We start from the raw sequence: 21,819 nt of genomic DNA, 5'->3' as shown, positions 1-21,819 counted from the left end.
CGTCCTCTCACTCTCTCTCTCTCTCTCTCTCTCTCTCTCTCTCTCTCTCGCTCTCTGATTTTAGGTCAGTTTCATCATTCGACGCCTACGTAGACGCGTTTGAGAACCTCTCTCTAGCTAGAGCTATCCATCTCGTCTGATGCTCTCTAAAATTCTCTCATTCTCTCGTTCGAAGATTCTCCGTGCCGTGTAAGTGGCTAGTTTTCACTCTCCCTCTCCCTCACTCACTCACTCACTCACTCACTCACTCACTCACTCACTCACTCTCTCTCTCTCTCTCTCTCTCTTCCCTCTCCTGTCTCAAACGCGGTCGATATTGTTGCACAATAATTTTGTCACCGCTGATACCGGGTTCACAATCGACATGTCGAAATGTTCCGTTCCCACAGAAATTCTAACTCATAAGAATGAGAATTTGTATGATGTACAGTAAATTTGTCAGAAAAAAGTCTAAATTCGAACCATACTCCAAGTGGAAATACAAGCTGTATCTCACGCTCATTTATTACAAACCGCGACTTCAAAGTTTAATCGTCAGCTAAAAGTTTTATCGGATCATGCTGCACGAGCGACACACATTTTTGTTATTATAATCTTATTGTATTTAATCGGCTAAGATTATTCAATAGAATAATGGCTATAACTTTTTATCTTTCCCAAGACGCGTCGAGAATTTTCACAAAGAGCACCGTTCGACGAGAATTGTAAATAACCGGAAATATCTGGGCTATCGAGACTTGTTGAATATGCTTAATTTTTGCACGATTTCTGGTATGTACTCCAAAGTACGACGAAAGTATAATTAATTCCTGCTGGCGGAAAGTTGTTTCGAGTATCGTCTCGCGGAAAAGTGGCTCTAATCTTTCTTTTTAAGAATGTGTGGTATATCGAAGTAATCTTATTTGCCAAATGTTATTGGCGACGAAATTATCGAGCAGGAATATCGATTTGTAATTTCCTAGGAGTCCATTTCCTCACTTGCATTAATATTAAAGCCCAGTTCATCGTCAATGTAAGATTAACTTTAATCTCTATTTAACTTTAATCTCTATTTAGATTACTCTTTTCTAATAATTAGAATTAGAAAAAAATAAGTTAAACCAAAATTAAATTTAATCTAAATCTATTCGCATTGATAAAATCTCCAAAAATTTTTGCACATAAAATAAGATAAATATATATTCGGGCATTAAAGAGAAAGAGAGCGAAAATGCTTAGTGCAAAAAAATGCAAGCAACGCGAACAGATATCTGTTCGTAGAAATGAGCATAAAAATTACAAAAAGGTGAAAATTAAGTAAAATTAAAATTAAGTAAAATTAAAATTAATAATAAATCGTTTATTGAAGATTAAAATTAATATATATTGGTAGAAACGAGTATAAAAATTAGAAAAAGGAAAAAACAAGTTAAATCGAGATTATAAATGACATCGATAAAAATTGATCTAAATGTAAACATATGCGATGCTTGTAAACAAAGAAGATTTGATCGTATTCAACACGACAAAGATTTTGCTCATCGATGTGATACTTTGAACAGGCATTTTTAATTAACATTTAAACGAGCGTGATTACAATTGAGAATTTTAATTACAATTGTGGAAATGCATGTCGATTAATATATCAAAAAATCGACTAGAACTTTTAATAAATAACGATAACTAACACCAATTCACTTAATCGCAGTCATGAATTTTTTATTTTTTTATTTTTTTTTAGAGAGGACGTAACTTTCTGTAAATCTCTAATTTTGTTAAAACGTATTATATTTAAATTAAACAAAAATAAGAGAACAGTTTTTGTTTGAACAAAATATTTTTATTCAAAAAGCACCGCTGCTTTCATTTTAATTCATCTGATGATGAAAATAAGATACTTTTAATGTTTAATTATCAAATTACTTAATGCAGATGGTTTGCAATAATAACAAACCGAACCAAATACGATGTGAATTTAAACTCAATAAACAGATCATGATTCATTTCGAAAAAAAAAAATAATAAATAATGTCATCACTCGCTACGTTTATTTCTGTCCTATATTACGTAATTTCAGTTTTATTCAACGAAATTTTGTTGCATCACGGGGGTGCATTGACACTTGATATTCACGACGCTCGTTGAATATTTCATCCTTATTCATCAAATGTTAAGCAAGGATAATCGCTCGTCGAGCATTGTGAGAGTCAAATAGAACACACCCTGATCGTCAAATTGCATCAACGAAAATTGCATTCCGCATCAAATGGGCAACATTCCTCGCACGATTATGGAGAAATGAATGAAATGTACCGGGATGATATTTTCAAAACGTGCTCTTTATTAGTTGGTAGTAAATGATAACCCAGTATAAACGACAAACGATCGATTGAGATATCCGACAATTAGAAAGCAACATCACCCACGCAACGATGTATCGCGATCGAGGAAAGATGAAGACCGATATTTATAATCAATTTTTATATTTAAGACTGTGTCTTAAGTACAGTCTTGAGATACAAGCCAATCACAGAGCAGTGTATCTGAAGGCTGTATTTAAAAAGTTGTCTATATGGGAATAATATGAGGTGTTTTCCATTTGATGACAAGTCTCGACACAACGTTGTTCTCTCTTTGAATGTTAAGAAGTTAGCTTGTGTCGAGACTTGTGTTATCAAATGGAAAGCACCCATGGTGTAGTAAATTATATATAAGAAATATGCATAGGAAATCGACCAATCGCAGTCAAACGTGAGAATGATCTGTGATTGGTCAACGTCTAACAGCTGACGGTTTACTACACAATATTACTTCCATTGTAGATGGAACCATAAAGAGTTTGTCTACAATAGATCTGTTCGCGCTGCTTGTACTTTTTGCACTCTGCATCCCGCGCTTTTTCTCTCTTCATTGCCTCACATATATTTATCTCCTTTTAGTGGAAAAATTTTGGGGAATTTCAAGTAACATGAACAAACTTACTGGTATGATGTAGTAAATTATAACAGTAAGAAATCGAATAATCACAATAAAAAATTAGAATCGACTATAATTGGTCAATTTCTTAAAGTTTAATGCTATACAATATTCCTCCCATTGTAGACAACCAATAATAAGATCATCTTAAACATAAGTGAAAATTGGCGATTCAAATTCGCAATTCTCGCGCCTCTTCGATCGGCCGTCCGATGCGGAACCATACGATTCCTGTCCCGTCGACGCGACGGGGAGCTTAAGTCGGCGAATAAACGTGACGGCACGCACGATCGATGGACAACCGCGCGGTCGCAACGAACATAAATACGATAAAAACAAGCTCAGCCGCGCGAGTATCGATGACAATCGTCGGTCGTGTCGGTCGCGAGACGATCGCTCAGGGACGGACGAGGAAACAACAAATAGCGAACGGAAACTACGCTTTCGGCTTGTGTCAGTTGGAACGTTCGGAGACTCGTCCGTATCAGTCTGCAAAGTTGGGAGTTTGCACGACCGCCGATTCGCGGCAAAAATTGATTCTCGATTTACAGCGGGTCGCCGGGCTCGCCGCGAAGCTAAATAATCCCGCCGAAATGATCCCGGGCAGTGAGAAAGAGAAAGGAAGGGACGATCCGGAATGCGAGGAAAGCCGGTCGGTCACGTTTGAAAATTATCAGCGTATGACTCGCAACGAAATTCAAAAAATAAACCGTTCCAGGGACGTTTCTCGAAGATTTGGCGTGGCGTGGGTAGAGCGAGGTACGCGATATCGTGATGCGTCCGTAACGACGTGTCCAGGCACGCGATGTGCCATGGAAAACCGCTTCGCTGGCTGCGGTCTCGAGACTGTCGAGAGTCAGCCGGACTTTTCGCGCCACAACCATGATGATTTAACCTGCAAAGCCGCGAGAGCGCACGAGATGGAGAATGCGAGGAGGTCCAGAGAGATGCCATCGGGGAAAATACGCGTTATTGTCCGGGAAAATCGATCCTTCATCGACGTATGTTAGCCGCGTCGAAACATCTCACACGACTCACCTGCAGGCCGGCCCTAGCCGAACGCGAGACCGCCTTCGCCTTTGCCTTGCCAGAGTCCTTGCCCGCCTTACCGCCAGCCTGTTCAGACACGAAAATCACAGGTTAATTCGCAAGATCCAGCCGCGAAACTCCGCCAGTCGATGGAGGAGGGTCCGCGGCGTGCGGGGACGCCGACAGTAGGCATGGATGGCCGTCGTGCGCGTCAAAAACTCGCGGATACTCACCATTGCGCGACGTGGATATTCGACACTTCACACAGCACGAAAGACTTACGAGCAGCCACGAACGACGCCGTCTAAACGCGACGAGCCCGCCAAATGCGCTTGGCGCTGCGGGCGCGTCCCGCGGTCGTGCCACGTGACCGGCCGTCAACCAATAGAGACGAAGCTGCGGAGGTGCGAGACGCCGCCTGGCGGCCAACTCATCGAGTTATTGGTCGAGGCGATAAACGATTCTCGGCTCTCGGCCCGTGCCGTGCGCACCACGCGCACCACGCGTATGCGCCAACGATTCTTGCTCGCCTCCTCGCCTGTCCCGTGTATATATAACTATGTATATGTTATAATACGTCACGTCGCGTCGTCGTTTCGACGATAGGTCGTATGAATAAAAATGAAGTAAACAGAGACATAAAAACGATACGTTGTAACGCACTTGCGCGTGTCACGCTATCTAGAGATCAAATATTCTAATCGTGCTTAACTGACAACAATTCTATATTATTTTAAATATATTGCAATGAGATATATTGTAGCGATCAGTATTATGTTTGCTATGTTTGCTATGTTGCTGAACATATGGCATACGAAATACGTTAGAATTGATTTCCTTTTCCTTCCATATATCAGTCATCGTATTTTTCTTTCATTCTTTACGATATACAAAACAATTTCTTTTACAATACCAAGCGGAACAAATCATTGTAACATCAAAATTAATGTCATTATTAAAATTTATTTTTCAGTTATGTTTCATTATAACGTCATTTCGGCATGATTTGTTTTGCTTGGGATATGTTTTTGATTTTTATGCATATGTAGAAAAAATAATAAAAACAGAGCACGAAATAATGTATACATTATTGCATGTATAAATTATTGATTATAAATTCACAATTGTGCATCAGATGGAATTACATCGTAAACAAACTGCCGCGTTCTTCACAGTTACAGTCAATAATATAATATCGCATAACAATATTGTATTTTCTCAACAACAATATTTCGATCCTGCATTCTCGCGGTACGATATGTTTGCGAAACGTTATCGCTGAAATATATGTCAATAATATAAAATCATTGTATAACAATATATATATATGTTAATTTACAACTATATTATTATATTGTTAATTAAAGATATATCTTAATTTACATTTCGGAAGAATTACGTTTAATAAATATAAAAATGTAAAATAATAAATATCTGTTATAAAATATTCTGTAATAATTAATATTAAATTAGAAGTTAAACAGATGTGACCTTATAAACAACACAGGAAAAGGAAACATAATATATGAGCTCAAGAAAATGGCAGTGAGAGAGAGAGAGAGAGAGAGAGAGAGAGAGAGAGAGAGAGAGAGATGTGTATTACATGACATCACAAAACTCGAATAGTATTACTTCTCTTTATTGACGAAAAAAGGCAGTGATTTCATTACAAAAAGTCACATATAGAAAAATCGTGCACTACAAGGCTGCAAAAATTATACTATAAGAAGCACGAACGAGTCGGCCATTTTCATGTCGAATCCTCTATGATAATATAGCACCGGCAATATCCTTTCTCGGAGGAAGAATTTCCATATTTTATCTAAGTTTATCTTTACGTGGCTGATTGTCGGACGGCGAAGCGAACGTTTCGCGGATTTTCTATGGAGTGATTATGAAATGGCAAATAATGATGTAAATATCCACCCCTGTGACGCTATTCAAACATTTCGGAATCTGCGCGTTCGTCGATAAAATATCCTGCTGCGTTTATTTTTAGCCTCGCGATTGGACATATTACACGAACGAATCTGCCTCTCCCTTCGAGCTACGGATGACGCATTCCTTCTATCCGCAGCCCGAGCAAGTTTTCATTTATATGTTCATAATTGAAATACGCTTTTGTATGTTATCCAAATTCAAATCATCCGAATGATGCTCATAATAGAAATTACTTTCGTAATTGTTTCCCATAAATTCCTCTGCTTCCGAACGGAAATTTTCTACGTTTACTCGTGAATCATGTATTGCATTCAGTTGACGCTTAAATTCGAATTAATTGCATCATGTGATTCCAAGTATCGAAGAGGATCGACGAGCGAGAGCGTTCGATTACGCGGAAATTCGAATTTCTCCCTGTCGGATCGGACCGTGATCGGTTCATGATCGCGAATTCCGTTGTCTCGAGCGATGATAATTACGCCTGTATTATTGAGGCGTCGAGTTGTCTGATGTCGGTTAATTGTCGGTTGGCAGGCCTCGGGTGCCGTATCAGCATCGACGACGATGCCTCTCTCATCCGCGCGGTATCGACTCGTCGATGCGCGCGGGACCTGCGCGCTGGCGCTTCCATGCGCGCGCGCGCGTTGGCGAGGATTTTTCCCGCCATTTTTCCCCAGCCGCCATCTCTCATCCAGTCTCTCGCCGACTCTCGCCGTTCCTCTGCCCTACCCTACCCTGCGCGTCACCTGCGTCCTTCGCGTCTTCCCCGATTATTCCCGAATCCCGCTCGCCGTCCGCTATTGTGCTCGCCTCGCCTCGCGTCCCATCCCGCATCGCTCGCGCTAATGTTGTCCTTCTTATGCTGACTTTTCTGGACTTTGCAAGCAACAATAAGTTGCAGCAGCAAGATGTCATGCGATTCAAATTTTCAAAAACTAATTGAAAGTATATCTTTCACAAAAAATTTTTTGATAATAATAGCTTAAATAATAATTTTGCTGTCACAACGGTGCGACAAAGTCACAGACTCCGGCTCGAATTCTCTAGTATTGCTCCTGGTTTGCCTCCGCTAGCTCGTCGCATTTTTCTTCTATGTCGTCCTGAAATTGTCGTTATTATCATTATTGACATTACAATTGAGAAAATTATTTAATATTAATTGAATGTTTTCGTCAAATATAAAATGGGCTTGATGTCTTCAAACATTTCTTTAGGCATCTTTTATATCATACGGAGAAAAATGTCTTGATTAAGCTAATAAAAGGATTTAATAAGAATAACATTTTGATGAATCCAACATTGAATTTCTAGTTTTTTTCAAGTCTTACTCAGATAGCACAGAATATTTATAATAAATATTCATAAATATTTATATTCATAAATATTATATAAATATTTTATACATACTTCATATAAGCTTTTTTCGAAAACATTATTGAAATATAGACTACGTATTTTTATATAATATTTATGATTAATATAAATAAATATCTTTAGTAAAAATTTTTTACTTAGATTATAATGTCTTATTAAGTATTTTCGCCTCAGCACACAATATTTATAAAATATTTACGAAATATTTATAAATATTTATAAGATTTAATTTAAATATTTTTGTAGTTTTAGATTGCACAGATCATTTATTATAAATAAATGTTTATGAAATATTTATCGTAAATGTTGTAATGAATGCTGTAAAAATATCTAAAAATATAATAAGATTATAATCCTAGTAACAAATGCTTATTAGAAATCTTTATTTATAAATATATTTATAATAAAATATGTATATTACATTAAATATTTAGTCTATCTTTTAATAATATTTTGAATAAAGCTTTATATAAAAGCTTTATATAAAATATGTATAAAATATGTATATGACATTTCAAAAAATAAATAGTAATAAATATTTATCATAAATATTATCACAAATATTCTGTGCTGTCTAGGATATCATTTACATATTGCAATATATGATAAATATTTCATAATATTTATAATAAATATTTATGATCTGTCCAATCTAAGACCACAAAATATTTACGAAATATTAAAAATAATCTTGCTTATAAAATATTTTGTATTGGGTTGTCCGGAAAGTTCGTGCCGATGTTGAAGAAAATTGAAACGCAGAAAATTTAAATTTTAGTATACATTTATTAAATTATATAGGTTAGTCGGCACGAACTTTCTGGACAACCCAATAAATATAAAGATTATGCATTTCACGGGTTTTCTTCGTATCCAGATCCATTCTTGGAATGCCAACGTGAACCTTGCTCTGTCTACTTGATTAGGGCGAGAAGCAGCCTGATGTTCCTCGCCCTGATGAAGTGGACTGCAAGATTCACGAAACGTTGGCATTCCAAGAATAGATGGACATGGAGGAAACTCGCGAAACGCATAATCTTTATAGAAAGCACCCGTGGAAGCCTCAAGAATATATTTTGTAAATATTTTCTTAGCATTGTTTGCTGTCTGGATAAAAAAAAAGCTCTCTGATTGGCGTCTACAATGAGATTTTAAGGCGTAAATCTTAAGGTTTAAGCCTTATGTAAAAAATTGACCAGTCATAGTTTAACGTGAGATAAATAATCGACTATGATTAGTCAATTTCTTAAAGCTTAGAACTTAAAGCTTAAAATTTGTGCCTTAAAATTGTAGACGTCGCTTTATAATATCTTAAGATTATATATAATAATATTTAAGACAAATGTAATGGGCTCTCTACAAATAAGCTGTTATTTAAGATTTAAGTCTTAAATCGTAAGAAATTAACCAATCATAATTGAATGTGAAAAGAATAATCGATTATAATTAGTCAGTTTTTTATAGCTTGATACTTAAAGCTCAGGTAATGACTTATTGTAAAAAGCCTATAAGAATCTACGAATACTAGTCTGTGATTGACTTATGATACATTTTAAGAGGCTATTTTAAGGCTATTTAACTGTCAAGTATACGAATTAACTATGAATATCGATCATAGTATTAGCCTCATCTTCTTTTCCTCGGATATCGTCCAATTTTTTTTTAGAGCATCCAGAAACGGAGAAATTTTCTAAAGGCATCTAGGATAATTATGAGGGTCCGTTTCAGGGAAATTTCTTCTAAATATTTTGCTTTGATTCCTCCTGCGCTTATTCTGAATTTACAATAGATAGTAATCCTAAAGAAATTGACCAGTTGAATGCGAGAAACAGAAAGAACATTTGAAAGAAAGAACACCTGCGGTCCGATTCACGCTACAGCACTATCAATGCTCTCACGTACGGTCAGTCAGATTCTCTCCCTGAGCATTTTGCATGAAGTGACACTACAAATTTTTGAATTCCCTTACGATGTGATTCCATGATCTGGAAATGAGTCGGCATGAACGTTTCATTCATGATGTCATTTGCACGGAAAAAGGAGACCAATATGAATCTAGAAAAATATTAATATATATATATATATATATATATATCATTCATGACGCAGCACTGGCTGCGTTCCATATAAAGCGCATATGTGTTATTCATTAGATAGTCAAATTTCAGATAAAAAGATATTTGTATTAAGATTCACTCTAATATAGACTAAGCATGTCTGAAAAATAAACGCCTATGTGGATATTTATCCAAAATAGATTACCGTAAGTGTTTTATATTTTTGTATTTACGTATTATTTGGATAATTATAAAATTTATTTTAATTATATGTTTTCATTTAATTGTAAAAAGTTTATCAATACACAAATCTTTTTTTTAACATATCAAAATAATTATTTACAAATAGGGGACGATTATTTAATTAATATATGTTATCTTCGAATCCTCGAACGCAATTTCTCTCAACTACAATACAGTCTCAAGCCCATTCTGCAATTGCATAGTTGCATAAGTGATTGTTATAAGAATTAATCAATCACGGTCAAATATGAGGAAAATATATGTGAAGATTGGTCAATTCTTATAATTAGAACCATTTACAGCTACGCTTACGCAACTGTAGAATGGGTTTTACATTGAATATCGATTGCGATTTTTATTAAAAGCAATACACAAGTTATACACCTCATAATTACGTAAGGTGATCCAAAACGAAATTATCAGCACGTTAATGAATTAGATCGATCGTTAGGAGTTGTGCACGATCAAGGAATAGGAACAGAGAGAATAAGAATTTCAATCTATCAGAAACTGTGTATTTTATATGCATCGTTTCTAATTGGAAGTGGATCGGACCATAACCATTGATTGATCAATTTTCTAATATTAAATTAACACTCTTAATGAACAATTGAATGTGAAATAATAATTATCCTTGACTGTTCTCAATTGTACTAACCTACACGCAGTTTTATATGCGTCCAAAGTTGCAAGCGACCCAAGCAGCGCACAATATTTATAAAATGTTTACAAAATATATTTGTAAATATTTACAAAAATTTATTTTAAATATTTTGTAAATATTTTTGTGATTAGATTGCACGGATTATAAATATTTATTATAAATATTACAATATGAAATATTTATTGTAAATATTAGTAGTAAATGCTATGAAAAAATACTTAATAAAAATTATAATCCAAGTAAAAAATATTAAAAATATATATTTAAATTTATCATAAATATTATATTTAGTCTACAATTTAAATAATAATATTTCAAATATAGCTTTATATGAAATATAATATAATATAAAATATTTATGTGACAGTTCAAAAAATGAATAATTAATATTTATAATAAATAATATTCTGCGCTGAAGAAATGTTCGGAATCTTCTTCTAATAGGCTCTTTTGAAAATTTTAATATGACAATTCTATGGTATGATCAAAAATTCTTTTTATTCTCATTAAAATGTCATTCTCATTAGAGATTTTTATCAATTTCACTTTTTTTTAATTTAATCAAAACATTTTTATCAATGCATTTATAATTGTATCAAAAAATATTCTGTTTGTTAATACAGTGACTTTTTATACTGATCACAAAATGTTAATGAAAAATTCGTGTAAAGAATTCTATATGCCAAGATATTCTTTTTTCATCTATTTTCCTGAAAAGAGAGAAACTTTTTTTTCTTTTCTTTCTTCGTTATATAAATAGTATAACATTTCTCAAAAGAATATATAATTTGTAAAACATAAAGCTATGAGATGTTTGCTACTCGCAATTAAATATAAAATCATACTTATATAAATAAGTAACTGCATGCAGAGTAAAAAATTACATGTTCACATAGTCGCTAAAAAGCAAAAATATATTACTATTTTAAAATTCAGAACGAACGATTATTTTACCGTTATAATTTCATTGCTATTCTTACTTTTTATTATATATATATATATATATATCTGTGGTTAATTAACAAGTAAAATAAGTCACAAATACTTATTTTACAAATTCCATGTACATACGATAATCATATTCATGTTAAATATATGCATATTTATATAAATATATATCACAGAATATAATACAATCATGACACTTATCTTAAAATATTTGCGAAACAGTTTGAGAAATGTACATATAACACATTTACATTTAGAAGACAAATCTAAGTTTCTATATATTTTATAAAAATAAAATTGATATAAAAAATCTGCAAGATTTTAATCCTTAAGGGGGCTTCCACTTTTGACGGCTTGCAAAAATTGATTTTTTTTGCTGATTTTTATTCCTACATGTCCTGAATAGAATATCCTCTTGTAAGAAAAAGAATATCCTCTTGTAAAAGGATTTTTTGAAATTCGCAATATTAATGGAACTATGAGTTCAAATATGAAAGGGCGCATGGATCCTCCAAACGCTTGCCGGCACAACAGCGTTTGTAAATCCTGTTCAGGACACAATTCAAAGAAAACCAATAGATGTCGATTGTAGTCTAGTCTTTGAAGATCCTATTGAATTTTTTGGAGAAGGTTTATCATATGGCCCCATATGATGTGGCAGAATAATCGTAAGTGCATTGAAATTATTATTATAGTAAATATGAATAAAGCGAAAATAAAACTTTAAACGTTTTTTTCGAAATCATATTTTTCGACTTGATGTAAGTGATAACTAAAAAACTATAATTAAGATTAATTAGATCTTTCTTTTTCCTTTTGATCCTAACACTTTTGCGCATGGCATGAATTAGAATTAAGTTTTTACAACAAAAAGTCAATTCTTTATAAACAAAAAGTAACACATTTTTTTTTACAAAAATGAAATCTTTTTTTTAATGCCGCCATTTTTATAAATTTCATGCAATTTATTCTACTTCATGCGACACACTATATAATTAATAAAAATCAAAGAAATTTTGATTTCAGATCATTTACACAAGCTGAATCACTTTCACCATAAATATGTTTTTCCGAAAATCCCTACTTCGATCCCCATTTTAAGATATTAAACTGCATCTTTTTAAATAAAAAATTTTTTTTGCTCTCTAAATATTAAATAATTTCATACAAAAACACATTTCTCTATATTATTATGCAACAGATTTTTTTTAATTCATAAAAAAACTAATTTTACGGCCGTCAAAAGTGAAAGCCCCTTTAACGCCCCTTTAATTGGATGTCATTCATGTCCTGCATGTTTCTTTCTACGAAAAATTAAGAATATCAAGTAATATTAGTTATAATATTTATATACAATTTGTTTAAATATACAACTCTATAAATAATTTTAAAGTATAATATAAGAATCACTTAATCCTCAACTACACTGGTGAGATACAAACGTACTCCATCGCACACAATTTCGCAATTATCTCTCGCGTGGCACAAGCGAGCACGTTCCAATACAGCACAGAAACATTGCAGAAACATTGCAGAATGATTTCACTGAAATATTGCAACATTGCAATATGGTGGTTACGAAACGTTGCTGAATCATTACTGCAACATTCCAACAATGTTAAGATGTTCGCTTTTTAATTTTGCAACGAAATGTTTCAGCAATGTAATGTATTTGGATAAATTTTTTTACGAAGATTCTAAAATGAAAACTATTTTCTGTACATATATATCACTAACTTTAATTTTTCTACAAATTGCATTTCTAATGATATATACTTTCCAAAATATATACTTTCCAATTTTTTATGATGAAACAAATATTTCAATAAATGTAGTATTAATTCTGAAGGATAAATATTCGCAAGGATAAAGTGTGTATCCCGAGCAAACCACAAATATTATCCACATTAACATAATCATATAGCTGCTTGATAAGTTAATCATAGATTAAATTAATCATAGTGATTTTTTCAATACTGAAGCCATTCCGAGTCAATTGAAATCGATTAAAAAAATAATGATATGAAATTTAAAATTCGAGCGCTGATTTATTCCTGCGTGCACATTAGGTATAAATACATCATCGATCACATAATTAATATTTCGATAAATCGTTTTCAGCTTAATTACTTATCGTCTTATCTGATAGTATTGCATTGATTATATTCAAATTCGATATTATATAATCTTTTGATTTCATATTTAAAATAAATAAAATTTAACTAATGAAATAGCTATCAAATAATAGATAGAATAATAAATTTTTTATTTGAAATATAAAAATGGAATATATTAATTATTATTATACCATAAAAACGATTGTTAAACTAAGACTGTACTACATAAATATTATAAAAAATTATATTTTTATATTATTACTATTATAATAACAATTAAAGAATTTTGTAATGTTTCTGGAATATTACAAGTATATTACTGACATCTTGCAGGCATATTATTAATTTACATTTTTGTAATATCTCTGCAATGTTACATTGCAATATGCAATATTGCAACATTGCAGCAATATTATCAATTTTCTATACTGTATAGATTCACGCCTCCGTATATTCTTAGTGTTGATTTGTATCTCACACTAGGAGGATAAATGCAATAGGCACGTACTAATAAACAAAAATATTGTTTGTTTGAAGTACGTTTGTATTCCGCGAGTGATGTTATGCAAGTATTTTTTTATTTTATTTTTTTTTCAAATAGTTTTATGCATCATGAATCGCAATATATTCAAAGAACAGGTTATTCAAAATATTACTTCAGAATTATATGTCATTGTGCATGTGATGAATAGATATAGACTGTAATTTATAATAAAAAATGTAACGCGTGATAGTATATTCTTACTAAAGACAAAACAGATTATTTTTAACCTTTCAAAATTGATGGTGATTTTTTTTCTTTACAGATTTTGTCAATAATTCATATTTCAATCATTCATAAATCATCTTTGCTAGTAAAGTTCATTAGTAGACTGATTGAAATAAAATTGAATTATAATTTAACTCTTATAGTCCAAAAAAGATATCCTTAAGTTAATCTTGTTAAAAATTAGAAGAAAATTTATTTTTGTTATTTAGAGTACTACAAACTCTATTTTCTATTATATTTGTAATAAATGATTATTTTTCAGTTTCAGAATATTTATTTATTATATCAGACCAAACAAGCAACTTTTTAAATTGCATTTCAGTTAAAACTCTTATTAAAATTTGGAGTACAGAATTACTCCACGGAGTAATGTAGTTGTGTTGGGCAGATTTTACCGATGAAGTTGAGGATTAATTATATTTATGTATTTGTTAAAATGAATGACCAATATCGTGTGTAGTAGATTCGGGAAATCATCGTGTGTATAATATAAGAGTAATATTCTGTTAATATTTCTTAAAAAAAATTATTCTCAAGAAAAATAAGAAAAAGGAAGAGATACCTCGTCGAGTTGCAGGCATTTGCCCCATTCAACCAGCGTGATTTTGTGATCATTATTGATGTCACAGGAATCGAGGAAGGGCGCGATGCAATGTTCGAGGGCCATCAAAGGCGCCTTAATCGGAAAGAGCTCGTGCCTAGATACAGTTCGGTCATGTGGGTGGCCGTCCAGGTCGCACCACTTCCAAATAGCTGCGTTCGTCCAACGTAAAGTGTGATTGGTCTCAGCTTCGCGCTGCATCTTCAGATAATGCGATGACAACTCTTGACGATCTGCCAAATCGCGCATGATGTTGAATAGCCAATCGCGCATTCGCCTGGGAAAGTCGGCCATGTCTTCTTCCTTGCACATCTGCGCGCATTAAAGAATTTTATATATACATAAATGTATCGCGTAATCGAAAAACACACATGCTTTTGATATTTTATCGTTGATAATTTTTCTATTTTTAACTCTTTAGAGCTGATGCCCAAATCTAACACATTTACTAACACTCAATCTGTATACAAAACTTCTTGGGGAATAATATGTTCAAAATGCAAACCTAAGAGTCCTTAAAGCAAGGTTGTGGATCGAGACTAAGACGTCTTAAAGATGTTATTAAGACATCTTTTAGACATCATATTATAAGACATTTTAAATTGTTCTTTGAGCTATTTAATTTATGTCAATTAAAAGGCATTAATCCATTTCAAGAAATCAAAACAACTCGTATAAAAAAATAAATACTACACTGAAAGAAAAGATTGACTGAATATGGCATAGCATTTTTAATTCGATGCAGTAGCCAATTAAATGCTACGCCATATTTTACTATCTAATTTGCTGCAGCAGCCAATCCTGTCTTTCAGTGTGAGGATATTTTAATAACAAGAATAATACAAAATTGTAGATGTAACATAAAAAAACTAAATTTGTTAACATATTTTATAAAGAAATTTATAATTGAATAAGTTCAATAGATCTAAGTTAGTTCCGAAAGTTTAAAGTTATTTTCGGAAATCACTGAGATAGATACGCGAATTAACAAACGGAAAAATATTGTGTGAGTTCAGTTTATCATGTAAAAATAATGTATGGTTTTTATTATATAAGGAGCGTTCTATCACATCTGCGACAGAATACTTACAGGCATCTGTCGGCACTCGCCATAGTATACGATGTGGACATGTTGATAGTCGGGACCTCTGCACCTGGCGTCACCGGTGTCGCAGAAGCAACGCGCCTGGTAGACCTCACAGTCACTGCCCAAGGTCTCATTGTAGTTGGTGCAGACCTTGCGACGCGGATCGACCTCCTGGTTGCAGAGCTCCACGCAAACGCACTCAGCCGTGCCCTCCTCCGTATTCTAAAATCGAAGAAATTTCACTTTCCTTTTTATTCCTGTCTGTCTTAAAGAGAGGACAAAATTCTTATTTCACATTTCAAACCCAATCTCTATATATTTCTTTTACTTTCACGTTTGATACTTATGTCCATTTTAATGTAGATTAATTTTAATCTTGATTCAATTTAAACTATATATTTTTCATATTTTTCATATTTTTTTAATTCTTAAAACCAGGAAAAGTAAGTTGAATCGTAATTAAAGTTAATTTACATTTGTAGAAACGCCTCAGTTGCACTGAGCATATATTATTACTTTATTAGAAGTTGACAAATCACAAAAATATAAATATTAATAAACAAATAAACGTTGAAATTTATGGATCGAATCTTGACAAAGACAAGACTAAAAATTCAATTCTACAAAAAAAATTATTTCTTTGAAATGAAAATAATTTTTTTAAGTACGAGCAAAGAAATATTTCTTTGAAATGAAGATTTTTTTCAGTATAAGTGAATGTCAGAAAGCAATCTTAAGTTTCTTATTTATTAATACATATATAGTATGTACAAATTCACATTGAATTATTTAAGCATTAAAGAGCGTTATGAGCCTTTAATTCTCATTTCTTATTGATTGTTTTCTTATTTGTTTTTAGATATAACTATATGCCGAATGTCATCATTGATCGCCTTGTATATATATATATAATATGTAGCAATATAAAGTAATTATCATTGATTCATGAATAAAAGAGAGTTTTCTCGACGAACCTTACAAACACGACCAGCGCCGCAATGCTTGTCCATACACGGATCCTGGAGCAAACGCTGCTGCTTCGATCCAACCTCGTTTCTGCCATTTTCAAGAATGACCTCAGCCTCCTCTGCTTCCTCGGCTATTTCGTCAGCCTCCAACATGTTCATGATCTCATCTTGCACGGGTGCCTCTGTCGTGGTCGTGCGACGCCGATATTTTCGTCTGCGCTAGGAATCGATTAATATAAACTTCGATTAATATGCTTTTTCTTTCTCCCTGCTTCATACTTTGTAATATTTTAGCGATAAAAAATGAGCGAGTAAAATACTGTGTACTAGAAACTTTTCGCATTGTCATTTCTTTTCCAAGAAACAGAAAACTTTGAAAATTTCTCGTTGTAGTGCGCAATATTTGAATTACTCAAGTCCATATCTTTTTTCTGTAAATGTGTTATATTTAGCATTATCACCATTATTTATCTCTCCAAGTTTTTTAGAATGAGAATCTTACTTTAAAAAATGAAAATTGAGCTAGTCTTGAAAGCTCAATTTTCATTTTTCAATTTTTAAGAGTAAAATTTTACTCTTCGAAATGAAATTCACTTTAAAAGTTTTAAACCATAACATTTTACATTGTTTATACACAGAGAAATGCTAACAAAAATAGATGGAATCTAAGGAATTAAATAAAAAAATATTATACTTTAATTTACAGTGTTCAAAAATATTGATGAAATTTATAATTATAAAATTCCTGTTTTTTAAATGAAAAGATTTTTATTTAAAAGTAAAGGAAACTCATATTATTTGCTAAATTAAAAATCATATATTCTGATATCTATTTTTAATAAAATAAACTTCATATATTTCGAACATTTGAAGAACAACTATTTTTCTGTTATAACACCAACGCATAAAGGTAGATTTAAATGTTCCCTACAAATTACTTTTGAGCGCTACTGCACTGAAAAAATTTAAAGATCTTAAAAAGATATAAACTTTAAAAAATATAAAAGTACTAAGTAATAAATTTACTCAACAAAAAAAATGATAGTTAAATCGAATTAATAATTTTTATAAAATAAATATGTGTTTATTTATTTAGTACATTTAGTAAATACTTGCTTAAAACTATTCAAACATATATTTATTAAGAGTAGTTTAATTCTTCTAATTTTTAAATTAAACAAAAAGATTGTGTAGATTTTTCTCGTTTGACTATATAATTTTGAGTATAACGATTTTAAGATTGAAAAAATTATATTATATATACGATATATTATTAAAAGATAATAATACCTGAGCAGATGACACGTCCACTATTAGAACCGCCACCAGCAACGCGACCAACAGCAGCTGCAGCTTCGTCGACATTGCGATCTCTGTAATAAATTAATGAGTATATGTAAGATGCCTTCCTTTTAAAATAATCGATCTAAAGTAGAATATAATCTCAATCTTAACGAAGTTTGATAGCATCCAGAGTGCAATAGTATCTTTATGATTTCAGACACGTTCTCGTTACTGGCAATTTACGAGCCTCGTAAACTACGACCCATTCATTGTAAGATACATCGTATCTTCATAAGTCGCTCTAGAGAAGTTCGGCTCGCGTAATTGATCAAATTAACCACGATTCAGGAAGGAGGATTTAACGTAAACTATTTTCGTCTTCTATTTCCCTCTTAAGTAAGACCCTAGAAACTCGGATTATTATCAATCGAGCGAGAGCTCTACTTGACGATCAGATTCTATCCCTCGAGGAGCCATTCATCGAAAAACTTTTGAAAGCTCCCGAATTCTGTATGCACCGCGAAAGCAGCTGGTAGAAAAGTTGAGATTTTTCTCGGAATAGATTCAAGTTTCTCAGTGCGTCGAAAGGGGTTAATATCCCTGAGCTAAATCGGGTGCAAGCAGGTCTGAACGTGTAAATAAATCAGCCATCATTTCTCGCGCGTAATGCTTTATTGCCGCAGCGTTTCTAATTGATATCGGCATGAAAGATGAAGAGATTTACTTGCGACACTCGTACCATATTATTCATATTTCATATTATTTCAAAAAATCAACGATATAATGCGAACACGCACGCACGCATCGATCAACACGAGCGCGGGTCAACGCGAGAGACCAGAGATAAATCTCGCGAGACCTTAATAAGAGCAACGAAGCGATAACCCAGATATTTGAAAATCAAGTCGCTTTGGATACATCGGACGAGTCACGAGCGCGCTTTTAATATATGTGACTTTATTACGATGCTGTCTTTTCTTCGCACGCGACGTCTTGTCTCTTCGCTCTCGTTGCCTTTCGCAGATGATACAATCGGTTTATGCGTTGCCGACTTAATTGCAGCGCTTTAATAACAACGAAGGACGCACTTATGTAATGTAACGTCAGCAATCGGTTGTTGCCTTCGTCAGCGGTGAAACCACTTTGAACGTTATGAAATTTGTGCGAGTTCGACTCACAGATTTATATGATACGTGTAATCTCCGTTTAATGCGCTTAACTTTCATTTAGACGCAATATTATTTAAATACATATATTTTGATTGTCATGTCCAATTGAATATACTTATGTAAGTCTTATGTAGGTATGCACCTCTTGTATTAATTTGAATACACACATATAAATATTTTTCATAAATAGAAGATTTTAGAAACACATATAAATATTCATAAACATGTAATTATATATGAAATATGTCCGTATATGTTCATACAGCCTTCTTTTTTTGTAAAATTACTTTTTAGTGTAATAGAAATAATAATGGTAATGTGAAAACATAAAAAATAATTATAGAGATAATTTTCGCATTGTTTTAGAAAAAAACAAGTTGTTTTGGAAAAATGTAAAAAAAATTGCTCATACATATTTATGCATAATTTTATATATAATTATATATAAATAATTTTTTTACATTATACATAAATAATTTCTTCAAACTTTTTCTAAAACAAATAGTGCGAAAATTACCTTTTTAATTATTTTAATGTTTTCACATTATTTCTATTACATTAAAAAGTAATTTTACAAAAAAAAAAGATGCATTGTATGGATATATTTCATATATAATTATACATTATTATATGTTTATGAATATTTGCATGTTTATGTATGTTTATACATATTTATACATATTTATGCATGAAAAATTTTTTACTGGGATCTTATTTTAAAATTTACATTGTAAATATTTTTGTCTTAGATTGCATAAATCATAAACATTTATTATAAACATTATGAAATATTTATTGTAAATTTTGTAGTAAATGTGAAAATACTTAATGAGACGTTATAATTCAAATAAGAAGTACTTGACGGAAATATTTATTTATACTTATTATAAATACTATATTAAATATTTAGTCCATCTTTTAATAATATTTATATAAAATAAATAAAACTTTATATAAAATATTTATATAACATTTCCAAAAATAAATTATAATAAATATTTATCATGAATATTCTGTGCTGTCTGGATGGGATCACAATTTAGTGAAAATCGATCCATTCATACAATGTAGAAATATATATTATATTCTCTAAAATTTTTAAAATAAATCTTATTATAAAGAGTGAAATCTCTTAAAAATTGAAACTTTTTCCCAAGACTAACTCGTCTTGAAAAGCTAGATATAAGATTTAAAATTCTTTTTATTTAGATTATATATATTATTTTCGATATTTTATTTAAACAATCAATATGTCGTTTAAAGGATAAAAAAAAAATAAAAATGAACTTGGAACAAGTACTTATATAAAATTTGCAATCTATGTATGTCGCCAGAATATAAATATCCTAACAACTACAATATAGGCGTTTGATTAATAAAACACGAGCGTTTCCTGTTATATGAACATAATCACTCGGGTTACTGTCAAGTGTTCCAATTGTATTTATGAGATGTCCACAGTTCGTTAAGTCAAGCGTCTCGGTAAGCTGATGAATTCAGAGAACAACGTATGCTATTTCTTCGCTTTCCACTAACTAAGGGGATCACAAGACACAAACATTGGAACCAGATACAAAATCAGTTTGTATACTCTTTAAATTCTTTAGAGTGGAATCTCACTCTAAAGAGTGAAAATTGAGCTAGTTTCGAAAAAGAATGTCTCAATTTTCAATTTTTAAAAATAAGATTTCACTCTTTGAGTGAGTGAGATTCGTTCTAGAAATTTTAAAGAGTATATTTGTAAATTGTATGAACGCACATCTGTTTTCATATTAAATTGTCCCATAGACAATTTTTTAAAATAAAATTTTCGAAATCAAATTTATCGAAAATTAATATAAAGTAAAGAATACGTCTGATATAATATATAATATATAATATATAATAGATAATATATAATAGATATAATATATAATATATATGTATACTAATAGCATAACATAATATTTGTATATATCAATATTACGTTATACTATAATATTACATTATACTATAGTATGCAGTAGCTCTATATATATATATATATATATATATATTATAGCTATTTCCGAATCTCTATTCAAGATCTGAACAATGTCTTTTCATAGTCATAAACCAACATAAACTGTAAAAAGATTTAATCAAATATGAAGTAAAGAAAAAAAATAAAAATCACTCACACTGTCAGAGAAAAATGTACTACATTTTAATAAATATTTGTTTGAATAGTGCCAGTTAAATATGTACTAAATATAAACATATATTTATTTAGTACAAGAACAATTGATTTGGTTTAATTATTAGGTGCACAACTTTGCTTCCGCCGTTTTCCTATAGATGGCTTTAGCGGTAAATGGTCGAAATAAATAGATCATAGACGTCATACAATAAACTTGGGCATCTGTCAACATAACCCCATAGAAACATTAGTCGATTTGTGTCTGCATCATAAAGTTATTCTCGATTGAAAATGTCAGTTTACGAGTCAAATTCTCGTCATTTGCGGGAGGTTTTAATTTTTTGCTTCAATATGAAGAAATCTACGGCTGAAGCTCATCGAATGCTTTCAAATACTTATGGTGAGGCCGCTATTGTGAAAGAACGTGTCGTGAGTGGTTTCAACGCTTCAAGAAT

At 31.8% G+C, this 21,819-nt stretch overlaps 2 protein-coding genes across 2 annotated transcripts in view; both read right to left on the bottom strand.

Moving 5' to 3' along the window:
• LOC105626916 (histone H2A.V) overlaps positions 1–4,086 on the bottom strand; it is a gene marked incomplete at its 5' end in the record, with an annotated part of 8,233 nt that extends 4,147 nt beyond the window's left edge. Inside the window, one exon of the mRNA XM_012208208.1 lies at positions 3,994–4,086. Coding sequence (XP_012063598.1) covers positions 3,994–4,086 — 93 coding nt within the window. The remainder of the gene's footprint in view (positions 1–3,993) is intronic.
• Positions 4,087–6,968: 2,882 nt separating this feature from the next.
• LOC105626915 (SPARC) lies at positions 6,969–18,118 on the bottom strand. Its single transcript, XM_012208207.1, has 5 exons — positions 18,044–18,118; positions 16,760–16,972; positions 15,789–16,007; positions 14,660–15,010; positions 6,969–7,025 (listed from the first exon to the last, which is right to left on the bottom strand). Exons 1-5 carry the CDS (start codon positions 18,116–18,118, stop codon positions 6,969–6,971), a joined length of 915 nt encoding a protein of 304 aa, XP_012063597.1.
• Positions 18,119–21,819: the final 3,701 nt, after the last annotated feature.

Source organism: Atta cephalotes (assembly GCF_000143395.1).
Source record: "Atta cephalotes unplaced genomic scaffold scaffold00007, whole genome shotgun sequence".
NCBI classification, from domain to species: domain Eukaryota; kingdom Metazoa; phylum Arthropoda; class Insecta; order Hymenoptera; family Formicidae; genus Atta; species Atta cephalotes.
The sequence above is the reverse complement of the archived record's forward strand: the minus strand, read 5'-3'. Positions and strand labels throughout refer to the sequence as shown.